Source organism: Leucoraja erinacea, chromosome 23 (genome assembly GCF_028641065.1).
Source record: "Leucoraja erinacea ecotype New England chromosome 23, Leri_hhj_1, whole genome shotgun sequence".
Classification (NCBI taxonomy): domain Eukaryota; kingdom Metazoa; phylum Chordata; class Chondrichthyes; order Rajiformes; family Rajidae; genus Leucoraja; species Leucoraja erinaceus.
Window position 1 is genome coordinate 27,691,462 of NC_073399.1, and position 25,688 is coordinate 27,717,149.

Sequence of the window (25,688 nt, forward strand, 5' to 3'; positions counted from 1 at the left end):
ATAGGTGCAGGAGTAGGCCATTCGGCCCTTTTGAGCCTGCACCGCCATTCAATATGATCATGGCTGATCATCCAAGTCTGTCCACCACTTACTGCATAGCATTCAACTCTTGAGGAAAAACCCTCAGAGATTTAGCTTACAAGATACTGCCCATACCTGCTGCAGAGCATTAAGAAGAGTCGGTGCAATGGAAGCCATGTAGTAAGAATGGAAAGCAACTCCTGCGCTCCGAACCTCTTTGGCGAAGACTCCTTCCACCTTCAACGTAGCCACAAACTTACTGACAGCTTCCTGACATGGGAACAATGATCACAAGTTAGGACCTTCACCTCTATACACATCCTAGCATCAATAACATTCATTTCATATTCTCGCTTTTCAAATATTTTGCCAATTTTATTTTTAACTTACACTTTTGACCAGGAATAAATTGATAGCAATCTCCATTTAATTTCTAAGAAGGAACTGCCGATGCTGGTTTAAACCAAAGAAAGACTGTTGCCCCTATTAAAAATCAATATATTTTCAGTCAAATTCTTGAGAGATTAAATGGGCTCAAAAAGCAGGAGCAACTCAGTTGGTCAGACAGCATCTCTGGAGAAAAGGAATAGGTGACGTTTTGGGTTGAGACCCTTCTTCAGACTGAAGAAGTCTCTCGACCCGAAGTGTTACCTATCCCTTTTCTACATAGAAGTAGTCCGACCCACTGAGTTGCTCCTGCTTTTTGAGCCCATTTAATCTCTCAAGAATTTGACTGAAAATATATTGATTTTTAATAGGGGCAACATGTGCCCTTGTCTATGTAAATATAACCGGATCTTCAGAACCAACTAAATTTACATGAGATTGATCAAACTCTTCAGGAAAGTATTTAGATTAGAACTGAACTGAAACGTGCAAAACAAAGTGATTTCATGGAAAGAGCGATGCTCCTCAATCTGTAGCAAGTTTCTAAAATGGCACCATCTATATAATTAATGTCATCTTGACCACTTCCTGCCTGCGCTGTATATTGATTTTAGAAAAAACACTACCATATATCGCTATAAAAATTTGGCCATCTTACTCACAGTCCTCTGCTGAGCAGGCCCCAAGAATTTTTCCCATCGATGAAAAATAAAAAAGTTATGAGTGTTTAAAAAAAACCTGGAGATCCTCTCGCCTGTCAATCACTGCAATGAAGGTAACGCCCCTTCCGGGTGGGAGGCAGGACTATAAAACCCCGGATGCCTGGACGTGACTCAGTGTGGGTGTGGCACTGTGGGTGTGGCACTGTGTGTGTGTGTGTGTGTGTGTGTGTGTGTGTGTGTGTGTGTGTGTGTGTGTGTGTGTGTGTGTGTGTGTGTGTGTGTGTGTGTGTGTGTGTGTGTAGCTGCCAGCCCAATAATCCATTCATCCCACAATATCCATACTTACCCTCTGGAAACCAATCCCTTCAGCCCGCAACACCATGCTAGCACTCCAGAAAGCTCCCCCCTCCCCACTGGCCAGCAATATTGGAATTGGTGAAGAGGTGGAATATTGCATTGGAGGACCAGCCCTCCCGTGTGAAGCTGGGACCCAACAGGTCCCACTTAGTCTAGTCACAAATAATTGTGTAGAATGTTCTCCACATTCTCGCTTTATTATAACTTTTATATGATTAAATCAGACAACTCATTAAAAACATTAAGATAGACACAAAGTCCGGAGTAACAGCGGGTTATGCAGCATCCCTGGAGAAAAAGAATGGTTGACATTTGTATAGTCTGAAGAAGGGTCATGACCCAAAAAGTCATCCAGCCATTTTCTTCAGAGATGCTGCCTGACCCGCTGAGTTACTCCAGCAATGTGTCTATCTTTGGTATAAACCAGCACCTGCATTAAAATAATTAACTTTTCGTGCATTTATTCATCCATGGAATCTCGTCATTTGCATATTTTAATTCTTGCCCAAATATTTGCTTAAGCAGTTTGATCAATCTAATTTAAAACCAGTCAGTATTGAAGATCAACATCAATTTACCAGAACAAGGGGCCATTTTTGCTCCCATTACAAATAAGACAATTTTCCAAAGTTCCTTAGTTTTTGTTTTGCTTTAATATTTAATGCAAACCTAACGATGTTATTTTACACTGCTCCCTCAACTTGACATTTGAGCCAAATCCAGAGATTGATTGAGCCCGACACATGTGCACAGGACATTTCTAGGTTGTTGCGGGGTCTTGTCTCGTTTCCTACCTGTGGCCCAGAGATGGTGACTGTATCTTCGGCATTGTGACAGGCAGGAACTACTCCTTCAGGACACTGCGCCTTGCACTCCTCCCATGTTAATCCTGTCACACAACAAAACTTTGCAGTGACGTTTAAAAAACAAAACAAAAAAACCCCCACATCCCTAACACAAGTTTACGGCCCTTTAGGGCAGCACCGTGGCGCAGTGCTAGAGCTGCTGCCTAACGGCGCCAGAGACCCGGTTAGATTCCGACTACTGTTACTGTCTGTACAGCGTTGTACCTTCTCCCTGTGACTGCGTGGGTTTTCTCTAGGTGCTCCGGTTTCCTCCCACACTCCATAGGCATATACGTTAAGTGGCTTCGGTTAAAAGCAAAAAAAGTAAATTGTCCCTAGTGTATCGGATAGTGCTCGTGTATGGGGCGATTGCTGGTCGACGTGGACTCGGTGGGCTGAGGGACCGGTGTCTGTCCTGTATCTCTCACGTCTTACACCTTAGTTATTGTAGAGATACAGATGTCACACCATCGATCACCCGTTCACACTAGTTCTATGTTATTCCACTTTCACATCCACTCCCTGCACACTGTTTAGGGGGCTGTTTACGGAGGCCAATTAACCTGCAAACCTGCACAGCTTTGCAATGCGGAACCCACACTGTCACAGGGAAAACGTCTAAAATCCACAGGCAGCACCCGATGTCAGGGTCAAACCTGGGTCTCTGGCGCTGTGAGGTCTGACTTTGTTAATTTACAATAAGATGGGGCATTTCCGATGTGATTTACAATCATTTAATTTCTGTTAAATGATGACCAGTTGTCCCACTTTGGGCTTTATTTAATTAGAGTCAAGAGTCATCCATGACCAAATGTTTGTCAAAAACAGCACGCGGTCAATTAAATCATCAAATACTGTGAACCCTTTAGTAATCCCTACACATTCAGCCTAGGTTGCAATTGTGACTGGACCACTGTCAATAGGAATTGAGCAAGAGCCAGCCTTGGCAGTAAATGGAGCCATTGACCTTGCAGCTGTTGTTGCAGTATCCCCTGATCAAGGCATATTCCCACTGGGAACCTATCCTTGTATAGTTCCTTCGAGGTACTAAATCTGCTTTGCGCAATTTTGCTTGTGCCCGTATCAGATAGCACTAATGAACACATCAGTCCCACCAGGGAGGTCCAGTATCGACAACCACTGATGGACAGAGATAAGGGAATGATCCCATCCAGATTAAACTCACCTCAAAGCTGACACAGTCACCCCATTTAAAGTTTAAGAATAAGGAGTAAGCCATTTAGAACGTAGACGAGGAAACACTTTTTCTCACAGAGAGTGGTGACTCTGCCTCAGAGGGCAGTGGAGGCAGGTTCTCTGGATGCTTTCAAGAGAGAGCTAGATAGGGCTCTTAAAAATAGCACAGTCAGGGGATATGGGGAAAAGGCAGGAACGGGGTACTGATTGGGGATGATCAGCCATGATCACATTGAATGGCGGTGCTGGCTCGAAGGTTCTTGGTTTCTTGGTCCTTGGTCCAAAATATTCCCAATGGAATTTAAACTGGAGATGGTGAAGGGAGGGCTTAAGCCAGAAAGGGTTATTGGGAAGAAAGAGCTGAATGGCCTACTCCTGCACCTATAGTCTGTCTATCGTCTACTGTCTAAAGTAATAATTTAATTTATGCTCTGAGCAGTTAAGTGGTGGGTGCCTGGATCACACTTGCTGGGCGTGGTGGTCGAGGCAGATACATTTGGATATGCAAGGAGTGGAGGGATATGGGTTATGTGCAGATGGTCTTGGCATCATGTTCAGCACCGACATTGTGGGCTGAAGGGCCTGTTCTTGTGTTCGATGTTCACTCTTGTGCGAGCAGCCGAGAGGAGGAACAGTGCGGGATATCTTTTTTATAAAATCACACTGGAATCACTATACCACTCAGAGTCCCTCTCACACCCCTCTCCAGGCCACTGTTGCCCGCTGGTCGATACAACTATATCACTGAGGTTTACCCACACAGTCAACACAAGGAACTGCAGATGCTGGGGTCTTGAGAAAAACACAAAGCGCTGGAGTAACTCAGGCAACACCTGTGGACAGTCAATGCTTCAGGTTGGGAACCTTCTTCAAACTCAAGTCTGAAGGGTCCCAACTCAAAATGTTGTCTGTACATTTCCTCCACAGATACTGCCTGACCCACTAAGTTGCTCCAGCACCTTGTGCTTTGGCCACGCAGTCACTGAGATTGCCTTAACAATAGTAACAGGAGGCGTTTAACATTAATAGGAGTCATAGCAAATCTCATCTAACCTTAAACCAACATCTCCGATTCCTCTGCTCCTTGGTGTCCACTGGACAATACTCAGGACCAAACTGCTTACAGGCACTTCTCTGTTTGATGGAATACAAAGCCTCCTGTGCCAATCCCCAGCCAAGATCAGTGACTGGACCATGGCTGTTCCATCTATGCTTCACACTGCCTCAGCAAGGCCAGCCGCATAATCAAGGACGAGTCTCATCCCGGCCACTCCCTCTTCTCCCCACTCCCATCAGGCAAGAGGCACAGAAGCATGAAAATGCACACCTCCAGATTCAGGGACAGTTTCTTCCCAGCTGTTATCAGGCAACTGAACCCCCCTATCACCAACTAGAGAGCGGTCCTGACCTCCCATCTACCTCATTGGAGACCCTCAGACCATCTTTAATCGGACTGGACTGGACTTTATGTTGGACTAAATGTCATTCCCTTTATCCTGCATCTGTACACTGTGGATGACTTGATTCTAATCATGTATAGTCTTTCCGCTATGGCACGCAACAGAAAACTTTTCACTGTACCTCGGTACACATGACGGTAATAAACTAAATCAAACAAGAGACGCTCCTGATCTCCACCTTCAGTGTGGATAAACTTGTACAGATTTTAAACAGCTTTGTGGTGCAATCAGTCACTCACCAACAGCAGCCATGGCCCCTGGGGGTAGCTTGGCTTCCTTGATACATCGCCCTCTCCAATACGCAGCTAATAGGGCTTCTTCATGTGTCAGTGATTCATCAGCATACCCACAGGCCAGCTCACCCACAGAGTGCCCGACAATACCATCTGGTCGTAGACCCATAGCGTTCAACATGTCGATCTGAGCCACCTGCAGATAAAACCATGAGAACGTGAAGCCAACCTAGTGATTTTGTTTTGTTTTGAAGGCTTGCTTCCTTCAGACCATTAGAGAGTTCCTTACTTGAATGGCGGTGAGGGCTACAAAGGCGTGCACCGTGTCATCAAACGTTTTCTCGTCTGTGTTCATGAGGAGTTCGGACACTTTCAATCCCGTCTTTTCCAGTGCTTTGTCGGAACGGAGAATGGATTCACGGAATATATCCAGTTTCATAAGGGTGCGACCCATGCCAATCCACTGAGCTCCCATACCTGAGGGAACAGTAGAATCATCAGCCAGCAGTAATCGGCACATGTGAAATGCGATCCTTTATGGTTCCTTATTAAAGTTATAAGCTCATACAGCATGGATCAGGCCCTTTGGCCCAATTCATCCATACTGTCCCATCTAAGCTAGTCTCATTTATCCATGTTTGCCCAATATCCTTCTAAACCTTCCCCATCCATGTACCCATACAAATGCTTTTAAAAAATGTTATCCTTGTACTTGCCTCCATTACTTTAAAGTTCAGAAATTATACAGTATGGAGACAGGCCCTTCGGCCCACTGGCCCGTTCCAACCAAGATCCCCATCCAATCTAGTCCCATTTGTCTGTTTAGTCCAAATCCATTAATGTACCTGTCCAAATGTCTTTTAAATGTTGTTATAGTACCTGCCTCAACCACCTCCTCTGGCAGCTTAGTTCCATACTTCCACCACCCTCTGTGCAAACATTTCCCCTCGAGTTCCTATTTAATCGCTCCCCCCTAGGCTTCAATCTATGTCCTCTGGTTCTGGATTTCCCTATTCTGGGGAAAAGACACTGCATTCACCTCATCTATTTCCCTCATGTTACATTATCACGCTAGATTCTGGTCGAATCTGGGAGAGGGTCTGGGGAGGTGAAGGTTGAGGTAAAAGGTTTCACTAATCAAAGAATAGTCAGTAGAATAGAACCCAGTAAAGATCCCTATCCAGGAAGATTCAGATTCAGATTCAGATTCAATTTTAATTGTCATTGTCAGTGTACAGTACAGAGACAACGAAATGCATTTAGCATCTCCCTTGAAGAGCGACATAGCAAACGATTTGAATTAAAAAAAAATAATAAGTGTCCGGGGGGGGGGGTGGGCAGTTTGGCAGTCCCCGAGGTACGTTGTTGAGTAGAGGGACAGCCGCCGGAAAGAAGCTGTTCCTCGACCTGGGGATTGGCAGTCACCGAGGTACCAGCCGCCGGAAAGAATGGTAGGAGGGTAGGAGGGTAAACAGTCCATGGTTGGGGTGAGAGCAGTCCTTGGCGATGCTGAGCGCCCTCCGCAGACAGCGCTTGCTTTGGACAGACTCAATGGAGGGGAGCGTGGAACCGGTGATGCGTTGGGCAATTTTCACCACCCTCTGCAATGCCTTCCGGTCGGAGACAGAGCAGTTGCCATACCATACTGTGATGCAGTTGGTAAGGATGCTCTCGATGGTGCAGCGGTAGAAGTTCACCAGGATCTGAGGAGACAGATGGACCTTCTTCAGTCTCCTCAGGAAGAAGAGACGCTGATGAGCCTTCTTGATCAGAGTAGAGGTATTGTGGGTCCAAGAGAGGTCATCGGAGATGTTGACTCCCAGGAACCTGAAGCTAGAAACACGTTCCACCTCCGTCCCGTTAATGTGGATGGGGGTGTGCGTGCCGCCTCTGGACTTCCTGAAGTCTACAATGAGCTCCTTGGTCTTCTTGGAGTTAAGGGCCAGGTTGTTGTCAGCGCACCATGCTGCTAAGTGCTGGACCTCCTCCCTGTAGGCCAGCTCATCGTTGTTGCTGATGAGGCCAATCACCGTTGTATCATCTGCATACTTAATGATGGTGTTAGTACCATGTACAGGTGTGCAGTCATAGGTGAAGAGGGAGTAGAGGAGGGGGCTCAGCACACAGCCCTGAGGAACGCCGGTGTTCAGGGTGAGGGTTGAAGAGGTGTGCTTGTCTAACCTCACAGACTGGGGTCTGTTGGTTAGAAAGTCCAGTATCCAGTTGCAGAGGGAGGGGTCGATGCCCAGGTTACCGAGTTTGGTGATCAGTTTTGATGGTATAATGGTGTTGAATGCTGAGCTGTAATCGATGAACAGCATTCTTACATAAGTGTCTCTGTTGTCAAGGTGGGAGAGGGCGGAGTGAAGTGCCGTTGAGATGGCATCCTCCGTACTCCTGTTCTTGTGGTAGGCAAACTGATAGGGATCCAGTGTGGGGGGTAGGCAGCTTTTGAGGTGTGCCAGGACCAGCCTCTCGAAGCACTTGGTGATGATGGGGGTAAGTGCAACTGGGCGGAAGTCGTTGAGGCTTGCCGCAGTGGAGTGTTTTGGCACTGGCACGATGGAGGTGGCTTTAAGGCAAGTGGGGACAACTGCTTGGGCAAGTGACAGGTTGAAGATGTCAGTCCAGACGTCTGTCAGCTGCGCAGCACAGGCACTGAGCACGCGCCCGGGGATGCCGTCAGGGCCAGCAGCCTTACGTGCATTAGTCCTACTCAGTGCCACGTACACGTCGTAGGGGGTGAGTGTGAGGGGTTGGTGATCGGCAGGTAGCACAGCCTTGATGGCTGTCTCTAGATTGTCCCTGTCGCTCCTTCAGGAAGCAACCATAACCCACTCTTTTGCCTCCTGTATAAAGTTACATAATTTCTGGAGGGGAATTTTTGACATTTTTTCTAAAATACTTAAAATAAAATTGGATCCCAACACAGAATTGATTACTCTAGGTACGTCAGAAGCCTGTTCTGAGCCAACATTATTTCAAAGACGTTTCCATAACTATGGCCTGATAACGGTGAAAAAACTAATACTTAAATTTTGGAAACACACATCAGTCCCTACTGTGAAGATGTGGATTACAAACATGTCCGAGACACTACATTTGGAAAATATTAGGCTTGTCTTGGCAGAAAAACCAGAGCAATTTTACCGAATTCTTATAAGGATAGTACGGTGCAACACAATTTCGGATGTAAATCTGATTCTGGGTTGGGTGAGGAGGGCGGGCGGGGGGGGGGGGGTGGGACGAGGGGCAGGTATATCTTCACTTTTTTCCTTTTTTCTTTTTTTCCTTTTTCTTTTTCTCTCTTATATCTTTATTCACACTTTGGCCACACTACTTTGGTAGTCTAGGGGTCTTATCTTTTCACTTTTTCCCTCTTGTTCTTTCTGTCATTTTTAGGTTAAAAGGTTAAAATTGAAGCGGTACAATAATTGTATAATTTTACATGCCGAATGTTTTATTCTTGTACAAATGCTTCTAAAAAATTTTTTTTTTAATTATTTTTATTAAATCCTTATCCATGTACATGGACAGGAAAGGCTTAGAAGGATATGGGCCAAACACAGCAGGTGGGACTAGCGTAGATGGGGGTGCCTTGGTGGGCCAGCACGAGTTGGGGCGAAGGTCCAGCGGCTGCACTGAGTGATTGTATGAAACCTACACTTTGTGGAATGTGCTGGTGATCCTTATCAATGTCAGTACTGTGATCATCAGTGTCGACTTTATTCTCTGGAGTTTTAAAGGCACCCACCTGAGCAGATGTACCACACTGGCCGTCCAGCAGACTGGACTTGCTGGACCTCTTTGACATCACTCTCAGTGCCCACCAGCCTGTAACCTCTGTAAGGCATTGCGGCGGGCGGCATGGTGGAGATATCGTTGATCATACTCAGCAAGTTGACGTCGTGGCCGTGCCGCCGGGTCTGGTCAAGCAGAGCTTCCACCGCTTCAGGCGAGCGGCCGCAGGCTTGCGCCAAGCGCGGCAGGGCCAAGGGAACCGGAGGGCGGGCTCTCTTCGCATTGGGACGCAAGATGACGTGGACGTTGGAACCGCCAAACCCAAAGGAATTCATGCCCACGATTCCGCCGGTCACGGGGATGGGTTCGGTCACGACGCGGATGCACCCATTCTGCAGAGCAGGGACGTCGGGGTTGGGAGTTTTGTAGTGAATGTTGGGAGCCCATAAACCATGCTCCAGAGAGAGCACAACCTGTCGGAAGAATGGAAAATTAAAATTAACCTCAGCATCTAAGAGTCTGCAAAGTGGTTCAGTGGGAATGGTCCATCTTTTCACCCAGGGTAGAGGATTCTAAAACTAGAGGGCACAATCTTACAGTGAGAGATTAAAAATTTAAGAGCGACCTCAAAGATATCTCATAAAATAAGGCACTGCTCATCCATACAAACCAACTTTTTTTAAACGCTCTGATTTTCCACATGCTGCGCTATAGTATGGTCCATGCCACCCATAAGGGCAGCACAGTGGCACAGTGGGCAGAGCCACTGCCTCACAGCACCAGAGACCCAGGTTCAATCCCGTCCTCGGGTGCACTCTGGGACCACGTGGGTTTCCTCCGGGTGCTCTGGTTTCCTACCACATCCCAGAGATGTGCGGGTTTGTAGGTTAATTGGCTCTGTAAACTGCCCCCTAGTGTGCAGAGAGTGGATGAGAAGTGGGATAATGTAGAACTAGTACGAACTGGTGATTCATGGACAACATGGACTCAGTGGGCTGAAGGGCCTGTTTCGATGCTGCACTTTCAATCAAATCTCAATTAAAATTTAAGCTCCATTTCTCAACAAAATTTTACCATCAATACACTCAATGATGGAAACACTTTAACTTGAAATATAACCAAACTCTAAATAAAGTCTAAATAATTAAATGTTTAAAATCATTCCCTAATGCTGTCCATTTAAGAAACAATTGCAGATGCTGGAAAAATCGCAGGTAGACAAAAAATGCTGGAGAAACTCAGCGGGTGAGGCAGCATCTATGGGGAGAAGGAAAAGGCGACGTTTCGGATCGAGTCCCTTCTTTAGACTGATGTCGGGGTGTAGGGGGAGCGGGGTGGAAAATGAAAGGAAGAGGCGGAGATGGTAGGCTTATTCCTTCTCTCCATAGATGCTGCCTCACCCGCTGAGTATCTCCAGCATGTTTCTTATGCTATCCAATAGCTAAGCATGTTTAGTAAACAAACATGTCGCATTACAAGTGCGTACCATCACATAAAGCACTGCTTGTCCAGACAGCCCATGACATTCTACAAGTTGTGTGGCAGAGTTGCTGCCTTACAGCGCCGGTGATCCGGAGTGCTATATATACACACAGAGTTTGTACCTTCTCCCCGTGACCCGTGTAGGTTTTCTCCGAGATCTTCGGTTTCCTCCCACACTCCAAAGACGTACAGGTTTGTAGGTTAATTAGCTTGGTATAAGTGTAAATTGTCTAGTGTGTGTGTGTGTGTGGAGGATAGTGTTAGTGTGCGGGGATCGCTGGTCGGTGCAGACGCAGTGGGGGCGATGGGCCTGTTCCCGGGCTGTATCTCTAACCTAAAGTTCTCATTTACCGCACGTTTTAGCATCATAAACCCAATTCCCCCATCACAAACACTGCAAAGAGAGAAGACCAGACACTTGCCTTTGCTAACGCGGCTAATCCCGATGCAGGCTCCGGGTGGCCCATGTTGGACTTTGTTGATCCCAGCAGCAAAGGCTTGCGGTCAAATTGACAGAAGACATTCGCAATTCCGTTCAGTTCCTGCGGGTCTCCGACCTGTACACACAACATGCAGAGAGGATTCACTACAACATTGCCAGGATTCGAGAGTGAGCTATAGAGAAAGGTTGGGCAGGCTAGAACTTTATTCCTTGGAGCACAAGAGGATGTGGGATGATCTCATAGAGGCGTATAAAATCATGAAGGGCAATAGATGGGCAGAATGCACAAAGTCTTTTACCCAGAGTGGGGGAATCAAGAATCAGAGGACATAGGTTTATGGTGAGGGGCGAAAGATTTGATCGGAACCCAAGGAGCAACTTTTTTTATATTAAGGGTAGTAGGTATATGGACCGAGCTGCCAGTGGAGATAGTTGAGGCAGGTACAATCACAGCATTTAAAAAACATTGGGACATGTACATGGATTGGATAGGTTAGAGGGATCTTGGCTAAACGCAGGCGGGACCAGTGTAGATGGGGCATGCAAGTCGGGGTAAGCAAGTTGGACTGAAGGGCCCGTTTCTGTTCTGCATGTGTGCATAACATTGGATGATCAACCATCAATATTGGTATATCTTCTGCCTTCCTTTATTAGTCCGCCTTCCATAGAGTTCACAGGAAGGATGTCACTCAGTTGGAAAGGGTACAGAAGAGATTCACCAGAATGTAACTTGGGCTTGCGTTACAGGGGAAGGTTGGGTAGTCCATGCCAGGAATGAGCTGCCAGAGGAAGCTGTAGGAGCAGATACAATTACAACTTTTAAAAGACATTCGGACAGGAAGGATTTGAAGGGCAATGGGCCAACTTGGAACAGCATGGACAAGTGGGCCAAAGGTCCTGCGTCCATGCTGTACAGTCTTAAGTGATGGTACACCTAGGAAATTGGCTTCTTACAATGCCTGCAAGTAGTGGAGTGTGGCTATCCAGCATCCACTGAGGCAGACGCTTCTCTGGTCACTCCTGGAGCCTTTGCTGCCGTTGCATTTAGACGCATCTCCGTTTTACTATATTTGCTACGCATGCCCTGCCATTGTCTGAAATGCTTTAGGTTCAACTGAAACATTCCTCAGGCATGGCATTGTTCCATAACCTATCCAACCTTACCCCAGGCGGGGCCTCCAGAAACCTGTGCAAATTGCATGAGAAACAGTGTCACTTTGAATATTGCTTGCATATGCAGGAGCCAAGGAGACATTTGCTGCATGGTGTGGTGCGGTGTGGGGTGTGGTGTGGTGCGGTGTGGTGTGGTGCGGCGTGGAGCAGACAGCGCACTGACAGACCTTGGTTCCCGTGCCATGTGCCTCGAGGTACTCCACGGCAGCTGGAGAGATGCCCGCTTCCTCGTACACCGCGTTCATTAACCTCTGCTGCATTTCTCCCGAGGGGAATGTGATACCTGGAGGTGGAAACCATAGGAACAGGGTTAAACCGGTCGACAACAAGGTGTTATTGTGGGTGAATGCCTCACGGTCTGTACCAGGTCTCGTCAACTCAACGCTCAACAACATGCCCTATAAATAGAACGCACACCTGTGTGCCGTGGCTTGTAACGATTGCCTCCCGAACTTCTCTGCTGAATAATAACAAAATCCCAGGTGAATCTTAGCTGAAGAAAGCGGGATGTAAAGGCTGCCCCACCATGACACGGAACCGATGGGACCAAACGCTGCCCCTCACTGTCCTCACATGGAGCTGGCCAGACGCACAGTGGCTGGTCACACTGGCTCATCCGCTGCCTCTCGCAAATGATGTTAGATCGAAGCAGACAAACATTTAGACATTTAATGGACTCTGATAGACAGAATGGGCTGGAGTAACTCAGCGGGTCAGGCACCATCTCTGGGGGAAATGAATAGGCGACATTTTGGGTCAAGACCCTTCTCAGACTGGGAACTCAGCAGGATCGTTCAACGCCCCTCATTTCAACCTGAGATTGCTAGTTTAGTTTAGTTTATTATTGTCATGTGTATATGGGTGCAGTGAATAGCTAACCCCTATCAAGGATTTATATCCCTCCTAATTCAGCAAAGGCACATTAGTGTGCCTAGGTTAAATAAGTACATTTTTGTAGCCCCTGACTTTGTTAAACCATTCCCAATTTCCAGTTTTACTGTAACCTCGTCTATTTATTTATTTATTTAAAAAAAGAAAAGAAGAAAAAAGAAAAGAAAAAAAGATTTATTTGAAGCAGTGTACAAAACTGCAGCATACGACATAATACATTTATTGTACAGCTTCAATTTTAATTTTTAGCTAAGATGAAATAGAAGAGAGAAAAAGCAAGAGAGAAAATGAAAGAGAAAGCAAATGTGTAAGAATAGAATCCCTAGACTAGCAAATAAATGTAGTCGAAGAGTGGGTGAGTAAAACTAAAGAGAAAAACGTAAAGAAATAAAAAGACAAAAACAGAAAGAAAAACACAAAGTGTTGATATACCTGCTTCATATCTCCCCACCCATCCACCCAACCCGTAAATCGGTTTAATTCCAAAGTTGTGTTGCACCAGACTATCCTTGTAATGAATCAAATCCAACTTTACTGTAACTTAACAATAAAAGACCTGACCAATTATGTGCAAACCCAAGTTAATTTTACTTGGGCCACAAAATTAAACAATGAAACTGCCCAAACTATTTATTTTCTGTGAATGTTTCATTGTTTAAACATTCTGCATCTCCAGGAAAGAAACTAAGACAGTCTAATAGAATTCCCTACATGGTTCAGAGGCCTTTGAGATTCAATATTAAAGACACATTGGGTTATTTGCATTGTGTAGCTCAACAACAAAGGCACATGAACACCAGCTTATGGGCATGTGAGGGTATATATTACCAGCGGGTTACATGAGCTGTTGTTAAACATAGAAATCAATCCAGTGAAAATGGGTCAAGAAGTATTCTAGGAGGGATATCTCGAACAGATTAAGAGATATTTTAGTCGGGCTTTCCTGAACGTGTTTATGTAATGCACATTTACCTGTTGCGTTACAGCGTGACCAGGTTTCAGACGATTGCAACTCATTACGAATTATTTTTCTATTACTGCATCAGGAGCTTTGTCATGAAAATCATCTTCTCAGCACCAGCCTACATTTATTTACAAAATGCACCCAGACTTTGCTGGCTGCACCACAGTTTATTTTGCATCAGGAATGTTATGGTGTCTTTTGCTGTCGCAAGTATTAAATTTAAAATGTTGTTTTTAAATTGAGTGTAGAACTGAGGCATGAAAACCAAACTAACAATTCCGGACTTTGAATTGGAGTCTGGGCTGTCACATGCACTCATTACAACATTTTTAACCTACCTGAAATTTTGCTCTCTCTCTCTTCCCCCCCCCCCCCCCCCCCCAACAAAATTATATAATGAAAAGGATTTAAGGAATGAAATAATTAACGAAAAGGAATGAAAATAAAAATACCTTGTTCTTTGTAACCATCAGTATTGCTTCCTGCATTAACTACCGATGCATAAAGTCGTTTGGCTGCTGATTTCTTCATCAACAGAACAACCACAGATGCTTCAGATCGACAGTAACCGTTACCTGAGAATACAAGACAATGCCACGCATTTTGTCATGGATGCTTTTCAGAAAAAAAAAAAAAAAAAAAAAAAAAATCAGTGAAAATAAATTAGGTGGTTTGCCAAAATAATGACTTTGTTGCCCAGGTTTGCTTAATAATGCAGAATGTTAAACAGATTTGGCAAATGCAAGGCAATTAACTAGATAAATAAACTAGCTTGTTGGGAAGGTCATCCCTTCTTGGCAGGTGGCAAGATCACTTGGCTCAAAGCCAACGATCTAAAGATGTGAGGCATCTTCTACAGTGCCATCTCAGGTCACCCTTGCTGTATAGAAAGCAAGTGTAAATATTAAATACTATAGACAAAAATAATTTAAATAGTTACAGACTTGTACAGCATGAAATAGGCCCTTTGACCAACCTGAGCAAGATGGCATACTGAGCTGGTGAAGAGCTTTAAACATACATTTCATGTCTTTGCCCCAAAGATAAAATCATACAGAAACAAGGTGGTTTCTTACCCGAGGCATCGAAGGACTTGCAGGATCCATCAGGGCTGAGCATGCCCAGCTTCATGAACTGTACCGATGTGTGGGGTTTCAGCAGCAGGTTGACTCCACCAACGATGGCGGAATCGCACTGACCGTGGCGTATTGCCTGGAAGGCGTTTTCCAGCGCCAGCAGGCTGGACGAGCAGGCAGTGTCGATGGAAGAGCTGGGACCTAACATCCAGAGGAGAAGCAAGTCATTGATGGAACTCCTGTGTGGTGGACAAGAGGGAACAGACTGCCTGACATAGCCACAGGCGGGCCACTCTTTCATCACCCCTGGCACCACCTTCCAGGCACCCACCAAGCAGAGTAAAAAAATAAAAATAAAAACTTGCCCTGCAAATCTCCTTTGAACTTTGTCCCTTTCACCTTAAAGCTATATCCTCTAGTCGACGGCATTTCAATCCGGGGAGGAAGGGTTCCGCCTGTCTACCCTAACTATGGCTTGAAATCGCTGCTGTTCTTATCTGCCTTTCATGTATCCCTGTCACCTCTCTCAAACTGTGAAACTGGAGCAAACCAACTCAGTAGAAAAGATTATAAAAACAGAGGATGACTAATGGGAAATGATGCATCGGATTACAGGGAGATCGATAATCTCATTGCATGGTGCCAGAACTATAATCGTGGTCTCAATGTCAGCAAGACAAAGGAGCTAATTGTTGACTTCAGGAGGGGAAAGCTGAGTATCCACAAACCCATTTTCATCAACAGGATGGCAGTGTAGACTCAACAACTTCAAGCTCCAGGGCCTGCATATCTGTTGTGGGCCAAACCCATTGATGCAATCACGAAAAAAGCGCATCAACGTCACTACTTCCTCCGAAGATGGAGGACATTTGATAAGTCACCGAATACTCCATTAAACTTCTACATGTGCACAGTACAGCGCATACTGATTGGTTGCATCACAGTCTGGTTTGGCTACATGAATACCCAGGAATGAAGAGAGTGGTGGGCTCCATCACTGATACTGGCCTCCCCACTACCAAAGGGAGTCACAGAAGGAGCTGCCTCAAAAAGGCAGCCCGCAACATCAAAGACCCACACCACCCTGGCCACGCTCTCATCTCACTGCTACCATCGGGAAGAAGGTACGGGAGCCTGGGAACTGTGACCCACAGGTCCAGGAACAGCTTCTTCCCAGCAACCATCAGGCTCGAACCTCAACACTAACCTCAGCAACCATGATCTTCTATGGATGGTGTCTTTGGTTGGACTGTGCTTGGGTTTTTCAGTATTATGGTTACGTGGTATTATTTATTAATTTATTATAGTACATTTATCTGTGAGATATTTGAAGGCCTTATTAAATACCTGTGGGATATTAAAGGGGATATTAAAGGCCTGTTAATGCTGCAGCAAGTAAGAACTGCGTTGTTCTATTGCCGGTGCATATGACAATGAAACACTCTGGACTCAAGTGTGGTTCGCTTTGCTGGAAACCTTTCATACCTTAGTTATCTACCTCATAAAACTGAGCACATCAAACAGAATTGAATGAATGATAAGCAATGATGGAAGAAATTCTGGAAATAAGAAAAATGAATAGTTATCCCAAGAACATATACATTGGGGAAGCAAGGTGGGAAAAGAGGCCAACATAGTGAAGGAAACTTAAGGATGCCAGGAGAGTCAATAAATAGATTTATCATATTTTCAGATCCCACAGCATAATTAAAGTTGAAATAAACATTGCAGGTTGTAAATCAGGCTAAGGGCAATGAAGCTAATCCTGAGAAAATATATATTTTCAAACAAATAAGAGGAATATTTTAAAATTAATTAAGAGGAAAGTTAAAGGTTACTCAGAGAGAGTGAGCAAGGATGAATGATTGAAAGAAACATTGATAACTGATCAATTATTTCAAGAATGTAATACCACGAGTAACCATTGAAACACAGAATATAAGAGACAGGATGCTGCGAATCTCTGAAACACTCTGGTTTCTATCAGAGCGTTTCACACGGTGTAATGTTAAGGCCTTGAATAAACTAACTTGCGAATTTCACCACTGCTCTATAAAATGTCTGTTCCTATGAGCCATAATTAAGAGGACAACTGGGCCTCACGTGAAAGGGTACAGGTTAAACACAAAATTCCCCCCCAACAGACACAGTTTAATTTCCCCTGAAATAATTCAATCAAACTTTTAATTTGAAGTTTCCTCACCTTTTAAATCGAAGAAGTAGGAGATCCTGTTTGCAAACATGGCGTGCTGGCACCCGGTCATGCTGTACCCCAGCAGCTCCTCCGGGTCTCTGCTGAAGGCTTCCGCCGCTTCAGAGCCACTCACTCCAATCCATACTCCAGTGTTGCTCCCCCGCAGTGAGCTGGGGTTTATCCCTGTGGGACAGATGCAAACAATCCAGCTCACCTGGACATGCTCCAAACAAAGGAAGGACACGCAGAGACGCACACAGACAGACAGAGGCAGACACACATACGCACACAGACATACACACAGACCAGCCAAACTCGTTCATGCCACATCTAACCTAGCTCCATTTGCGCATAACCCTTTAAACCTTTCCTATCCATGTACCCGTCCAAATCTACATAATTAAAAGTCTCATCTTGACCACTTCCTGTCTGCGCTGTATATTGATTTTAGAAAAAACCTTACCCTGTATCGTTGTAAATTTTGTCCATCTTACTCACAGTCCTCCTCCGCTGAGCCAGCCCCGAGGATTCTACCCATCGATGAAAAACGCTCCGGGTTTCCAGAGAGTCGGACCTGTACTCTCTCTCTCTCTCTCTATTCCAGGGCTATCTCCGCTTTTTGCAGCCCACTCACTCGCCTGGCTCACCACCACCTCTCCCCTCCCCCTCCTATCTCCCCACCTTGTCTCTCCCCTACCCCTCCTCCTCTCTCCCCTCTATCTCTCTTCCCTCTACTCTCTCCTCCTACCCCCCTACCCCTATTTGCCCCCTCCTCTCTCCCCCGTTCCCCTCCCCCCCCCCCCCCCCCCAACCCCTCCCTCCCACAGCCCCCCCCCCAACCCCTCCCCTCAGTTTCCTGTGTGTGTGTGGGGCTGCAGCCCCCACCCCCACCCCCCACATGGTTAGTGTGTGTGGGATGCTGCAGCCCCCACCCCCCACCCCCGCCCATCCACGCGTTAAGGGGACGGGACCTAACAGGTCCCCCTTGGTCTAGTGTCTTTGAAATCTTGCTATTGGACCTGCCTCAACTACCTCCTCTGGCAGCTCACTCCATATACCCACCACCCGATGTGACAATGTTGCTCCACAGGTTACTATTAAATATTTCCCTTCGCATCTTAAAGCTAGGCCCTCTAGTTCTCGATTCCCCTACCATGGGTAAAAAAAAAAAACGTGCATTCACCCTATCCATCTACTTTGTGATTTAGTACACATCTGTAAGATCACCCCACAGCCTCCTGCTCTGAGGAATGAAGTCAAATGAACATTTTCATTGCACCAGTGTGGAATGCATAAATGCCAGTAATGCAACGGAATCGCAACAGGACAAATGCTACATCTTGCTGCAAGTTGGTTTCAAGGTATAAATCAGTCTCTCACTGCAAAGCACGAGTTCTAGATGTTCCCGATGTTGGGGGGAGTCCAGAACCAGGGGCCACAGTTTAAGAAGGGGTCAGCCATTGTGAAAGGAGATGAGGAAAAACGTTTTCACCCAGAGAGTTGTGAATCTGTGGAATTCGCTGCCTCAGAAGGCAGTGGAGGCCAATTCTTTGGATGCTTTCAAGAGAGAGTTAGATAGAGCTCATAAAGATAGTGGTGTCAGGGGATATGGTGAGAAGGCAGGAACGGGGTACTGAATATGGATGATCAGCCATGATCACTGTGAATGGCGGTGTTATCTCGAAGGGCCGAATGGCCTACTCCTACACCTATTGTCTGCCCTACTTCGGGCTTAGCAACAGGATGAGATCAGTTTCTGATGACTGTCACTATAAAAGTGACAAACCACGTGTGTTGATGGGTGCTGTTTAAGTGTTGTTATTGTATCTGCCTCAACTCCCTCCTCTGGTACATATGCAGCCACCGAAGACATTCTTCATCGAACATTACAGGGATACCTACCTCCATCTACAATTGCCTCATAGGTGGTCTCCAGTAGGACCCGGAGCTGGGGGTCCATGGTGTGCGCTTGCTTGGGGTGGACACCAAAGAAGGAAGCATCAAACTTGCTGATATCCTTCAGTTTGCCATTTCTGTGAGGGAGCCCATATAATCCTGGTGAGAAAAGTCACGTTAAAATCATTTGCTGATAACTGCACAGTGTAGTGTTGGCAAGGTCGCTGGGATAGACATTAAACCCGTCAGCTGGCAGTTGCTTGTAATAAAATCCATGCCATGCCTCAACGAAATGCAGGGAGTTATCACAGCTCTCGTCAGTCTATCCCACAAACAATGCAATTATTTTTTAATGGGTTCTTATCATTGACTTATTGCTGTTCATGGAAATGATGGGATCAGAGTTATACAGCAAAGAAACTGACCCTCTCGCCCACCATATCAATGAAAGGAATGAATACCCATCACGGCCATGCTGGCTCTTGTACACCAAGAATGGAATGGCTCGTGCAGAACTGGTGTAGAAAGGCCAGCATGGCCTTGATGGGCCAAAGGCCCACTGACTACACCAACAACAATCTACACCAACTGCATTTGACCTGTATTTTTTGATGCTGTGCCTATTTAAAATGTGTTCAAATAAGTTTTAAACATAGTAATTATCAACTCCGTTGCTATTACACACTTCAGAATACTCTGATAGTTATGAAGTACTTTGAGACGATTTTGACAACAAAAAATTTAATTAGTGCCTTTCCAGCCAAACAATTTTTTTTTTTTTTTAATTGAACATTAGAGCAAGAGCAGTATGACATAGGAACAAGCCCTATGGCCCACAATGTCCAAGCCGAACATAACACCACATAAATTAATCTAATTTGCCAACACAAGATCGATATCCCTCCATATCCTTAGCACCACCATCATCTCTGCACCACCACCACAGGCAGCATATTCCAGGCACTCACCACTGAGTGGAAAAACTTTTAAAACTTTGGTCAGTCATGTCCTTAAAATATACCATCTCTCCTGCCAATTGGGCCGTGGGAACTTAAAGCATCTACATGAACCTTTGTCAAGAAACCTTTGGCTGGATATTGATTAAATGCCTCATTCAAGAGGCATCACCTTCAACAATGCACTCAAAGTCTTGGCAAAGTTTACAACTCCAAAGAGTGCTGGCCTGCATGAAAGTGTGTTACAAAAGTTGCCAAACAGACATGCATTGTTATAATAACTAGAAAGTCAATTGTTTCTTCAAAATAGAGGAATATTTTGAGACCTCTAAGGCTCCATTCAGACTATAATTTAAATTATTGGGAAGGCACAAATATTTCACCGCTGCAGTTCAGAATGTGTCTGTGATTTGATTCTTGAACATAAATATATATTCAAAAAGATTTGCGAAAGGACATAGCGAAAGGATTTGAGTATAGGAGCAGGGAGGTTCTGCTGCAGTTGTACAGGGGCTTGGTGAGACCACACCTGGAGTATTGTGCACAGTTTTGGTCTCCTAATCTGAGGAAATCCATTCTTGCCATAGAGGGAGTACAGAGAAGGTTCACCAGACTGATTCCTGGGATGGCAGGAATTTCATATGAACACAGACTGGATAGACTTGGTTTGTACTCTCTAGAATTTAGAAGATTGAGGGGGGATCTAATAGAAACTTACAAAATTCTTAAGGGGTTGGACACGCTAGATGCAGGAAGATTGTTCCCGATGTTAGGGAAGTCCAGGACAAGGGGTCACAGCTTAAGGATAAGGGGGAAGTCTTTTAGGACAGAGATGAGGAAAAAAAAATTCACACAGAGAGTGGTGAATCTCTGGAACTCTCTGCCACAGAAGGTAGTTGAGGCCAGTTCATTGGCTATATTTAAGAGTGAGTTAGATGTGGCCCTTGTGGCTAAAGGGATCATGGGGTATGGAGAGAAGGCAGGTACAGGATACAGAGTTGGATGATCAGCCATGATCATATTGAATGGCGGTGCAGGCTCGAAGGGCCGAATGGCCTACTCCTGCACCTATTTTCTATGTTTCAATGTTTCTATTCCTGCTCACGGCTTATACTGCAATTTAAAGGTGTGGATCTAAACAATTTATACTGCTGTTACAAGAACTTTCCCCTCTCTGACTGCAGAACCCATTATTCAAAAATTGCTGGAACAAGAATCAATATTTTATTTTAAAGCAAATTATTCTGCAGCTTAAGGATAAACAGCCTTCTCAACCATCAAAAATCATTATTTATATTAATCTCTGACATTCTGCTCCCTTATTTATGTTTTAATATTATTAATACAATATTGGACGAGTATAACATCCCACCAAAGCACACGGTTGAACAAAATTCACCAAGAGGCACTGAACCAGGAATTACACAGTTGCTGTGTAAGAAGGAACAGCAGATGCTGGTTTAAAGATAGACACAAAAAGCTGGAGTAACTCAGCCCGACAGGCAGCATCCCTGGAGAGAAGGAATGGGTGACATTTCTGAAGAAGAAGGGTCTCCACCCGAAACTTCACCCATTCCTTCTCTCCAGAGATGCTTCCCTGTCCCACTGAGTGACTCCAGCTTTAGTATGTCTATTACACAGCAGCGGTCTGCCCTGAGAACATGCTTCCTGCATCTTCTACAACAGCCATTACACACATGAGTGAGAGGGATGAAGATCACAGTTTCCATTCCCTCATTACCCACCTGGTTTCCACCGCCTGTCATCATCTGTCACCATGTCAATGCCGTTGACGAGGTTATTCCAAAACTCCTGCAGGTTGTCAGACTCCGGCAGCCTCCCGGCGATGCCTGCTATCACTATTTCCTCCATTCTGCTTCTTCTCAACCTGCAACCAAAGACATTAAGAAAGAATGAACAAGATGGGGGCACTTGGGTCAGCATGGAAGAGTTGGGCCAAAGAGTCTGCTTCCATGCTGCATGGCTCTCTGCCTAACCAGGCACTTGTGCAAGAACATGAGGAACTGTACTTCACATTCCACAGAACAACGGCAAGAACATTGCATTCCCCAATTCAAGATAACTGCTAACTCATTCTCATATACACTATGGTGTGTACATACACACACACACATATTTCCCCCCTTACCCTCCATCACACTTGTTTCTTCTCCACCAGTCCTCCCACTCGATCCCCTTCCTTCTCTCTTTCCCCCCCCCACCCCCAAAACCACAGGATACACCTTAAAAGATGTTATCACGGATAAAGCATTCATGGGCACCAGTTTCTGAAACATCTAAATTTGTACGTCTATCTTTGCAAATGTAAATGATATATGCTAAACATAAAAGAAAAATGATTATATAACATTAAAACATACACCCCGACTGCTAAATATCCTCAAGTGTATCCAATCCTTTAGAGGATTGAAATTATTTATTGAGAAACTCAAAATCTCGCTGTTTGTGTATAATTTACTGTATTTGCCATTTGTAATTATGAATGAAAATAGCATCTGAAATGATGAATTACACGTCAGTTCTTAATCATCTACCAAAGTACACAGCAACATTTAGCTGCAGTGGTTTTCAATTTCCAACATTGCATCAGGCAGAATCAGGTGCACATGTGCCAAAGACTGATTTGCAAAGCAGTTTGCCGACCAGCAATCCCTGTGCACTAACATTATCCTACACACTAGGGACAATTTACAATTTTTACTGAAGCCAATTAACCTACAAACCTGTACTTCTGTGGCGTGTCGGAGGAAACCGGAGCACCCGGAGAAAACCCACACTTCATGGGAGAATGTTACAGACGGCACCCATAGTTAGGATCAAATCCGGGTCTCTGGCTATAAAGGCAGCAACTTTACCGCTGCGACAATGTGCCGCCCACTATTTAAACCCCTAGTAGATTCTGAACCAACTTTAAATAACCTAACTTATCTTTTATGTCCATTAATGATCTAAGATTGAATTTTGGCATACTTATAAACTGCTTTGCAAATCATTCTTTGGCATATGTGCACCTGATTCTGACTGATGCAACATTGGAAATTGAGATGAAACAAATGGAGCACCAGTCCCTTCTGCAAGATAACATCCTTGGATTGAAAAAGCTGGATACATTTATTCCTCTTCATGGCATGGCTCCTCTGAACCTCCCTGTGTCTCAATAATACCTTGATACCAACAGTTTCTTTAACAAACCAACATCAAACTCTGGGACACAAAATACTGGAGTAACTCAGCGGGCCAGGCAGCATCTCTGGAGAACATGGATGGGTGACATTTTGGGTCTGGACCCTTCTTCATGTGGATAAATGTGAGGTTATCCACTTTGGTACCAAAAACAGGAAGGCACGATATTATCTAAATGGCGTCAAGTTGGGAAAAGTGGAAGTACAACAGGATCTGGGGGTCCTTGTTCATCAATGAAAGTAAGCATGCAGGTACAGCAGGCAGTGTAGAAAGCAAATGGCATATTGGCTTTCATGATAAGAGTAGAGGAGCAGAGATCCTTCTGCAGTTGTATAGGGCCCTAGTGAGACCACACCTGGAGCATTGTATGCAGTCTTGGTCCCCTAATTTGAGGAAGGACATTATTGCTATTGAGGGAGTGCAGCATAGGTTTACAAGGTTAATTCCCGGGATGGCGGGACTGCCATATGCTGAGAGAATGGAGCGGCTGGGCTTGTACACTCTGGAGTTTAGAAGGATGAGAGGGAATCTTATTGAAACATATAAGGTTATTAAGGGCTTGGACAGGCTAGAGGCAGGAAACATACTCCTGATGTTGGGGGAGTCCAGGACCAGGGGTCACTGGTTTGAGAATAAGGGGTAAGCCATTTAGAATGGAGATGAGGAAACACTTTTTCGCACAGAGAGTTGTGAGTCTGTGGCATTCTCTGCTTCAGAGGGCGGTGGAGGCCGGTTCTTTGGATACTTTCAAGAGAGAGCTAGATAGGGCTCTTAATAATAGCAGAGTCAGGAGATATGGGAAGAAGGCAGGAATGGGGTACTGATTGTGGATGATCAGCCATGATCGTATTGAATGGCGGTGCTGGCTCGAAGGGCCAAATGGCCTACTCCAGCACCTATTGTCTATTATCTATTCAGTTCAGATCCAAAATGTCACATATCCACGCTCGCCAGAGATGCTGCACTTAATGTTTCCAAGAAGAATGTGTGAAGAAGAGTTTCGGCCCAAAACGTTGCCTATCTCCATCGCTCCATAGATGCTGCTGCACCCGCTGAGTTTCTCCAGCATTTTTGTGTACCTGCACTTAATGTTCTAGTTTGTAAACCAGCATCTGCAGTGTCTTGTTTCTACAGCCAAACTCAGGGAGCTGGGTCACTGCTCCTCACTACGCAACTGGAGCCTAGATCTCTTCATCAGTAGACCTCCATCAATGGAGATTGCCAACAACACCTCCTCGAGAATTGAACTGGTTTGCATGTAGGAGCCCTTGGCTACTTCCGCCTTCCATGTCCCAGCCCCTATTGTTGCCCACCTGACTACATTCACCCTGCCTCACCTGCATCCACCCATCACAGATCAACTCTCACCCCAGCCTCCTCACCTCTTTATACGAGCTATCTCCTCCTCACTCCAGCAGTTCAGAGAAACGGTCTCAACCCAAAACATTGTCTGTTTGTTTCCATCCAGAGGCGCTGTCTAACCCACTGAGTTCCTCCAGCCGTTGGCTTTTTGCTCCAGATTCCAGCATCAGCAGTTTTTTTTGTGTCTCATTGGTAAAAATTAGCAGCAAGGGTAACATCAACTAACTCGGCACGGACAAGGGACTGAACCTTTCATTATGCGGACTCCAATACATCAGTGAGATATTATCCCAAGTCATAGTCATGGAGTTGTACAGCACAGAACATGCCCTTCAACCAACTTGTCCACATTCTGGGCTAGTCCCTTTCGCCTGTATTTGGCCCACAGCATTCCTTCCTATCCAGAACCTGTCCAAGTACAGACAGTGATTTGTTATTGTTAACTGCAAAATAACTTCCATGTTCCATTTAGCTCAAAGTTTCCTTAACAGAGGTAGATCTAAAATAAAGTCTCATCACCTCTACCCGCCCCACAAAATGCTACGATTCATAAAACTAGACTAAAAGAAAGAAAAATTGCAAGATTGAGAATGAAACAGAGGAGAGCGGGCGACTCGAAGCTTCCCTTCAGTCTTGCTCTGAAGACTTGCATCAGATACTGTCGCAGACATACCACAGCATCCGTATCTCTGTGGGGACCAACTGTAGCACTACCTTCTTAAATGTTACACATTAGGGTCACAGACGATACAAAACCAGCATTAACCAGGAGACACGCTCAGAAACACCTTGCATTTTCATTGCCCCGCTCCATACCGTTTACATTCTGTTTCAGTGACACCATACAGAAAATCATAATGATTAGCAAAACTTTTCTAATAGAGAATAAACGCCATCCAGCTTGTTATTTTTGCCCATCTCCAAGGGGCGATCCATGGCCATTTTAACTATTTCCTTTTGGTGATTAGTATTTCATCTGTTCTCTTCCCCACTCAGACAATACATTCAGAGTCATAACAACGAACAGCATCGACATGAGGTTTCTCATCATCTTGCTTCTGGTTGTTTAGACAATGTGTTAGATTAATATGTATCAGTTTAAAAGGCCTGCATAATATGATCAATATTGGAGATTTATGGTGAAG

The 25,688-nt window shown here is 45.1% G+C and overlaps 1 protein-coding gene across 1 annotated transcript in view; it reads right to left on the bottom strand.

Moving 5' to 3' along the window:
• fasn (fatty acid synthase) overlaps nucleotides 1–25,688 on the bottom strand; it is an 88,907-nt gene that overhangs the window by 55,444 nt on the left and 7,775 nt on the right. The window contains exons 2-13 of the mRNA XM_055654173.1: nucleotides 21,723–21,865; nucleotides 19,028–19,180; nucleotides 17,135–17,308; nucleotides 14,932–15,132; nucleotides 14,308–14,430; nucleotides 12,168–12,283; nucleotides 10,808–10,942; nucleotides 8,917–9,376; nucleotides 5,452–5,639; nucleotides 5,169–5,358; nucleotides 2,222–2,316; nucleotides 157–291 (exon numbers count right to left, since the gene is read on the bottom strand). Of these exons, the coding sequence (XP_055510148.1) occupies nucleotides 157–291; nucleotides 2,222–2,316; nucleotides 5,169–5,358; nucleotides 5,452–5,639; nucleotides 8,917–9,376; nucleotides 10,808–10,942; nucleotides 12,168–12,283; nucleotides 14,308–14,430; nucleotides 14,932–15,132; nucleotides 17,135–17,308; nucleotides 19,028–19,180; nucleotides 21,723–21,849 (2,097 nt within the window). The 5' untranslated portion in view covers nucleotides 21,850–21,865. The remainder of the gene's footprint in view (nucleotides 1–156; nucleotides 292–2,221; nucleotides 2,317–5,168; nucleotides 5,359–5,451; nucleotides 5,640–8,916; nucleotides 9,377–10,807; nucleotides 10,943–12,167; nucleotides 12,284–14,307; nucleotides 14,431–14,931; nucleotides 15,133–17,134; nucleotides 17,309–19,027; nucleotides 19,181–21,722; nucleotides 21,866–25,688) is intronic.